Genomic DNA, 8,007 nt, shown 5'->3' with positions numbered 1-8,007 from the left:
TCAGTCTGATATGTGTATAACAGTTTATTTACTCATCTTAAGAAGCAGTTGAATCACTTAAAAAGAAATTCAGTCTGAAATAATGCTATAGCACAGGCTATTATTACTATAAGAAATAAACTAGTATATTACTACAGTAAAACTGAACAATCTTTTACAGAGTACTATACTATAGCAGCTCTACTAGATCTCTCTTATTAAGTTAATATCTACACTTCTCAAGATTGAACAGAGAAGAAATAAGACTTATATATTAAATTAATTTAAGACTACTACAATGTTAACTATCAGAGATTTATAAGTAGATATTTGAGATGTAAAGATAGTGAAATATAATTCTCTAATAAATAATAATCTTTAGTATCACTTCGTATTACATAGAACTATAATACTAACTTTAAAACAGAACTTACATACATTGATTATAACTGAAAATCAGACAAAACTACGTACTTATAAAACTGAATTTGATTACTATTTTCAAGATAATCTGATAAAGTTACACATTAAATCAATTCTAGAGTTATGTAAGAAATCCCGCTTCTCGCGGATTCTTTACCTCTATTTCTATCTCTCACGTAATCAATAGGGTTAGCAGCCCTTGGCTACACACAACTATATAGACTGAAGTTCACAAATACTATTTATAACTCAGCTTAAATACTAATATACATTTTAACTTCTACATTTTATCTTTCTACTGTGAATACTTCTAGTAGTTAATGATACATATCATGTCAAGCTGCAAATATCTGAATAATTGCCTGTGAGCTCTTATTCTTACATTTCAAGCTCAGTCAGTCAGTAATCATCTGTTATAACTGAAAGAACTAGAAACTTACATGCTTCAATCCCTGTAAATTCTACTACAGATACTCAGAAGCAGTCACTCAAATCATGAATAATCTCTATAAAAGAAGTCTCAGAGAACTTATCAATCACTTATAATACATTATTTTCTACATCTGTGACAGAGAAACTCTCTGAACTCATGAATAAATCAATCTTAGTGAAGAACATTCTTGAGTATCTTCTGCAGAATCAAGCTATTTTTCTATAAGAAATACTTACTGTCTATGAACACTCTCAAACTGAGTCTCTAGACATAATCTTCAGAGATATCTATGAATTGAAAAGAAACTTTCTTAAGCTGTAATCACTTAAGATCACTTATTAAATCACAATCTATAAAAGCTTTTACAAGTTTATATTTAAAATTGACTCACAAGCCTGACTGTGTAATATAAAAGATGAAGAAGCTGTTATCTATATAATAACAGATCTCTACTACACTGAAGTCAAGAACTGACTGAATTATTTAAAAAATAATTATAAGAGATTCTGCTGATCTGTTCTTAAGACCTATCTAGAGAATAAGTTAAGAAACTCTATAAGCTGAACAGAGAATATCTAAGCTGTGATCATTAATATTAGAAAAAGAGATGAGAAATCTGATAAAAACTACTCATAGTGCTTCATGAAATTGTGATATAAATTAAGATCTGTGAAAACAGAGCTCTGAAACAAGATCTGAATAATAATGTTTATAAAGAGATTGAATAAAGATATACAGAACAAGCTCATTGAGTAAGACTCTAAGTTCTTGACTCTGAAGAAACTAATAACTCTTATTCACTGCTTACAGATCACTGTGAGAGTTATAGACCTGTGAAGAGTGAATCATTGACTGACTCTGTGAGAGTCAGAATAACAGAGAACACATTTATCAGAAAAAGATAATAAAATACAGAGAGATTCATATCTGACTACTGAGTAGAAAGAGAGAGCTTTATAAGCTTCTATAAATAGAGTGTATAATAGAGAGATTAAGAAAAAGAGTCTCTGCTTTATCTATTTTAAATTAGAATATCTTTATACAAACTGTTCAGATAAATTAAAATAGAAATTTGAGAAGTCATGAACAGAGTCAGTAACAGTCTTCTTAAGAGTTTTGAAGTTAATACCTGAATCTGTTACTTCTCTGATGAAAATACTTACTTATAAGAAGAGACTGCACTGCAGTACTGCTATCTCATAAGTATGAGAAGCATTAATGAACTCAGAATCTCAGGTCACTGTAGTGTTTCTAAAGCTCACAGAGTGAATAAGCTGAGTGATGAAAACTAGAAACCTGCTCTTATAATAAGCAGAATATGAGAACTCAGATCTGAGAGCTGAGAGACTTATAAGAGTGATCTTTGAATTACAAGATCTCTTCAGAATCTGAAGAAGATTTGTAGAAACTGTGATTGTCACAGACATCATAGATGATATATACTTAAGACTTATATAACTTTAAAGATATAATCTGTACATAGCTGTCTGTAAGTCAGGTTTATACTTCTGATCAGTGTTAACAGACTTACTCATAGAGATAGAATCAGTTGATACTGCAGAGTTAATTAGAGAAGACAAGCTTATCTATATAATAACTTTATAAATGTCTGAGAACTTCATGATTATGAAAACTGAGCTTTAGATATCAGAGAAATACTGAGATCTTATAAAGATATTTAGCTCAGTAAAGACAGCTGAGCTTTCTTCTTACTATGAGAAGAATCTAATAATAGATTTAATAGAAGAATAGAAACTCTTCTGAGAACTAATCTATAAGCTCTTTCATTATGAGACAGAGATCTTGCAGATCTATATAAAGAAGAATCTGAAGAATGACTTTATCTAATCTTCACAGATCTCTGTAGAAGTCTCTGTGATATTTATAAAGAAGAAGAATAAAGATCTCAGATTATATATAGACTATTATAATCTGAACTTTAAGATAATAAAGAGTCACTACTCTCTGTCTCTGATTGAGAATGTAATTAATTATCTCATAGAAGCTGTTATATTCACATAACTGAATATAATTAATATATATACACAGCTGTGAATACAGTCTGAAAATGAATAAAAGACTGTCTTTAGAACTGCACTGAAATTATTTGAATATCTAGTGATGTCTTTTAATTTGATTAATATCTCTGTAGCATTCCAGTCTTTCATTAATAAAACACTTTGTGTATATCTGAATATCTTCATAGTAATATATCTGAATGATGTGATAATATACTCTGCAAAGAAGAAAGAACACACTGAGTATATATGAAGTGTATTAAAGATCTTAGATGAGACAGAACTGTATATTAAGCTTATAAAGTATAACTTCAGTACTTATCAGATTAATTTTCTAGAATATGTAATTACTGTAGATGATATTCAGATGAAATCTTCATAGATTGAGACTATTCTATCATAATCAGAGTTAACTAGTATTTATAAGATTCAGATCTTTCTGAGCTTTGTGAATTTCTATAGATAATTTATCTTTGTATTTATAAGAATCTTCTTGACTCTTACAGACATGCTGAAGAGTGAAAATAAGAAGAAGTTATCTCATAAATAGAGAATAGAAAGATTATTAAGAAGAAAGAGCTGTAAGAACTTTCTTATCTCAGAAGCTTACAGAGTCTTTATAAGATTAAAACAGATATTCACAGATATAGTAATACTGTTTCACTTTGATCTCTTACTCTTAATCAGATTGAAGACAGATATCTTCTTCTTTATAATTTCAGAAATAGTCTTATAACTACAGTTAAATGAGAACTGAGTTTTAGTGATCTTTTTCTTATAAAAGATATAACTTATGAAGATCAACTATGATATTTATAATCAGAAGCTTCTTATAATAGTGAAATTCTTCTATTACTAATTAGACTGACCGTGTGACCGTGTCTGGGACCAGGATCAGATTTTTTGATAGTCTCATTATCAATTCGACTGATCCCATTACACGGTTTTAACATTAGATAGTAGTCCCATACTGTCCCAGTGGGACTTACTGTCTACTCTTGTCACATTTTCCAAATGAGACCATGATTTCCACTTCTCAATTTAAATTATTTTTATTGCTTTAAATGACTTTAAATCTCATTTGAGCGTTACCAAAAAGCGTTACTTTTTAAAAAATTAAAAATAGTCTAAAAAAAACCTTAAAATGTCTAAAAATAGTAACTTTATGCCAAGAATGGGACTAAATGGGACCAAATGGGACCACTTTCTCATTTTTTTCAAGTCATGGTTCCATTTTAAGATCTGATATATAGTCACTTTACATGTTTTTTTGATAGCCAGTCCCAGCGGGATTCACGCCAAGAAATGTATGAGACCAGATCAAATGGGATCAAACGTGAAATTCATGGTCCCGGCGGCCAGTCTATTACTAATATTACTACTTTGAGAGTCTTATAATAGTGATTACTGTTAGAACTGATTATAATAGCTTATAAAAGTTTACTTCAATTAAGAAACTCTCACAGTGATAGATTTACTAAGCTCAGAGACTGAGTGAGTTCTGATTCAAGATAGAATATATTAAGAAAACTAAGAATTCAGCAGATAAACTCTCTTACAGACTAGACTATATTAAGAAGATCAGAGTGACAGATACAGAGAGACTAGAAAAGACAGAAAAGCTTCACAGAATGCTTAAACTGAGTGTTGTAAAGAGATTAACTGAAGAGTCTCTCAATCTCTTATAAAAGAAGAGAGAAGAGAGAGAGAAGAAGTCTGTATAATTACTCTCTATAATACTGAGAATCAACACTCTGAGAATCTCTGTGAGAATTCTTGAAGAGAGTATCTATAATCTGAAGAATTTATAAGCTTTGAGAAGCACTGTAGAAGACCTGATATAAGAGAAAACAGAGTATAAGTCTTTATAAGATCTTCTGTTCAGATTGTCTGAACTATAACTGAAGAATAAATATACTCAGTATATTCAAAAACTGCTTATAACAGAGATCAATTCTGCAGAAATAAAGAATTAAAGAGACTTAAATAATCTCTTATAAAGAGAGAGCTGAATTTATATATCTATAAATGAGTTTCTATATATAGAACTTATTAAAAGGTATTATGACTCTTCTCTAATAAGTTATTTTATAGATACTAAAACTCATGAGTTACTTATAAGAAAATACTTCTGACTGAAGATATAAGAACTTATGAAGAAGAGAGTGAATTCTTATACTATTTATCAGAGTTCATGAGTAGTATAATTCAGATTCTATAAAGAACTTACTTCTCTACTTATCTTACAGAAATCTTGAGAATAGCTAGAAATGAATATTCTCATAAGTCTCTCTGAAAGTAAGAATATATATAATACCTGTTTTGACAGTGTGCTGATGATAGTAGATTACTTTATCAAGATAACACACTTTAGATTTATTCATAAGAACTTAAAGTCAAAGAATTTAACTTATATCTTCATCTGTAATATGATTCAGTTGTATAAGTTATCTACAAATATTATCTCAGACAGAGAATTAATCTTTATAGAAGAGTTCTAATCTGATCTGATGACTATACTGAAGATTTTATGAAATCTAAGCATGACTTTTTATTAACAGATAGATGATCAGATAGAATATCTGATGAGTATATTAAAACAGTATCTGCAGTGCTTTGTTAATTATAATCAGAATGACTGAGTGTATTAATTATTACTTATGAAGTTTATATACAATAACTTAAAATATGTTAGCATAGATAAAACTCTCTTTGAGATACTCACTAAGACTCACTCACAGAAGATCTTGATAAATTTATAAGAGTATACTATAGAGTGTGATAATATCTGTGAATAAGTTAAGAGAATTCAGAATATTCAGAAGAAAGCTCACAAATTCTTGAGAAAGACTCAAGAGTATCAGAAGAGATACTATGACTTTAAGTATATTATAAAGAGTTTTAAGAAAGATAATAGAGTCTGACTGAGTCTAGAAAATATTATTATATAAAGATTTAGTAAGAAGCTGAATCTCTTATAAACAGAGTCTTATAAGATTATAAAGAAAGTTAGCTCACAGTTCTATAGATTAAAACTGTTATCTAAGTTATAGATATATAATATTTTTCATATCTCTTTACTCTGTGAATATAAGAAATTCTTAGAAGAGAATTCTATGACTCATTACTCTATTTATAAAGTACTAGAGAGTGAAAGAGAATATCAGATTAAAGAAATTATTAACTCAGAGAAGTGAGATTACAAGCTCTGATTCAAGATTCAGTGATAAGAGTATTCTGATAAGATAAATGAGTTCACTTGAAAATCATCTAAGTAGATAAGATATCTGTGAAAGCTGAGATATAACTTTTATGCTGTGAATTCTGATAAGTTAGAATAATACAGTCTTTACTAAGAATCTGATTATAATAAAGATATTAACACTGTTATTTATAAACTCTAGTCTATAAGATAATGAGTTTCTACTGAGATGAACAGTTCACAGTGTATATAAAGAGAAGAAGAAATCATATTCTTATTAAAGTTAAAAAATAAGAAAATAAAAACAGAGCTGTGAACACAATTTAAAGATTAATAAAGAAAAAATAAAGAAAATTCACACTTATATTCTCAATATCTGTAATACTCAATCTCTCTGTGACTATCAATTTCTCTCTTCAAAGAAGCAGAGAGTATTATATTCATAATACAGACAATTATTATATTCAACATGAAGACTGTCAGAAATGTACAGACTTCAGAGAAGCTGAATATCAGAGTACATGCAGTTGCAGCAGAGTCTTAAGAGCTGACTATCTATATATATAATCAGATATCTCTCATGAAGCTGTATTCACTCTCTCAGTTATACTGAAGTATTCAGCCTGAATACAATTGAAATACAAAGAGAAGGCTTATCTGTTCAGATTAACTCTCATCATAAATTCATAATATTCATATTATCTTAATTACTCAGATTTTGCAGGTATCTGAGAACTCATCTCTCATTGATAATAAGATTGTGAAAATACACTGCAGTATGAGAACTGTTGATAGAAAATCTAGACATATTTGCATATATCTGATCAGAGATTATACAGATAGAGAGAGAGTAATTGTAGATCTGTAAGACTATAGAAGATATTAACAATATCCGAAGCTTTATAAGAACTGTCAGTTAGAGTCTGTAAGAAATTACTTACAGAGAGACTTATAGTAAAGAGTAGAACTACACTACTTAAAGTCAGAAGCTGATCTGAGAGAGATATGAAGTTAGTTACTGATCTGAAGATTAGATGCAGTGACAGAGCTGAGAGAGATAAAGATACTGTTATAAGTAGTAATACTTCTACTTCATCAGCTGATAAAAAGTGATCAGAGAAGTTACAGAGATACTTATAAGAAGCTCAGCAGTGATCACATATAAATCACTGATAGAAGTGAGCAAATCTGATCAGATATACAAATCTGAACCGCTCCACCACGAACTCGCTAGATTTTTTGAATAAGAACCCGCCGATAGATCCATCGAAAAGCCCTCGATCATACGAGCATTTTGACCCCATCGCCGACCGCATACCCCGTGTGGTGGTGGAGTTATCCAGCCAAACGTGAACCAACGTTGTTCGAAACTCCTGTGTGGGATTATCCCCCGTTCTCCCCTACCACACCACAACCCCGGGCCAAATTGCCATACAAATTGTAAGGTGAAAAGACCTAGCCATATGCACCAATCTTCTCGATTTTGGAAGATCCCCAATCTGTGATTGTGGAGATATCCGAGGAGCGACATCCGCGAAAACCCTGTCCATCTTTGATGTTCCAAAACATCAACGCCAAGTCCCACCCTCGTACCGCCCTTCCCAATCTGGCCCATCCCCGGCAGAAAAATACAAAAAGATACCTCGGCAATAATATCAAGCACATAATCAACGGACACTTCTGAAGTGCAACCTCCACGAATACCCTGTCTGTCTTCAGTGTATCTAGACATAAACGCCAAGTCTCACCCTTGTACCGCCCCTCTCAATCTGGCCCATCCCCGGCAGAACAATACAAAAAGACACCTTGGCAACAGTACTCAATACATAACCGGTGGATAATAAGTCAATAGAACAAGTCAACAGCACATCAACAACTATAAATTCAGTATACCTCAAGATCTGACTGAGCCTTTGATCCCTGCCCAGTGAGATATATTAAATCTAGTTTTA

The 8,007-nt window shown here is 30.8% G+C and overlaps 1 protein-coding gene across 1 annotated transcript; it reads right to left on the bottom strand.

The window, feature by feature from the left end:
* Positions 1 to 7,247: 7,247 nt before the first annotated feature.
* Positions 7,248 to 7,787, bottom strand: BDBG_16597 (uncharacterized protein; the record flags this gene model as incomplete). The annotated part of the gene is made up of 1 exon (XM_031724521.1): positions 7,248 to 7,787. One exon carries the CDS (start codon positions 7,785 to 7,787, stop codon positions 7,248 to 7,250), a length of 540 nt encoding a protein of 179 aa, XP_031577151.1.
* Between the last annotated feature and the right edge of the window lie 220 nt (positions 7,788 to 8,007).

The sequence above is a fragment of the Blastomyces gilchristii genome (genome assembly GCF_000003855.2).
Source record: "Blastomyces gilchristii SLH14081 genomic scaffold supercont1.3, whole genome shotgun sequence".
Classification (NCBI taxonomy): domain Eukaryota; kingdom Fungi; phylum Ascomycota; class Eurotiomycetes; order Onygenales; family Ajellomycetaceae; genus Blastomyces; species Blastomyces gilchristii.
This window is presented reverse-complemented; position numbering and strand designations above follow the sequence as displayed.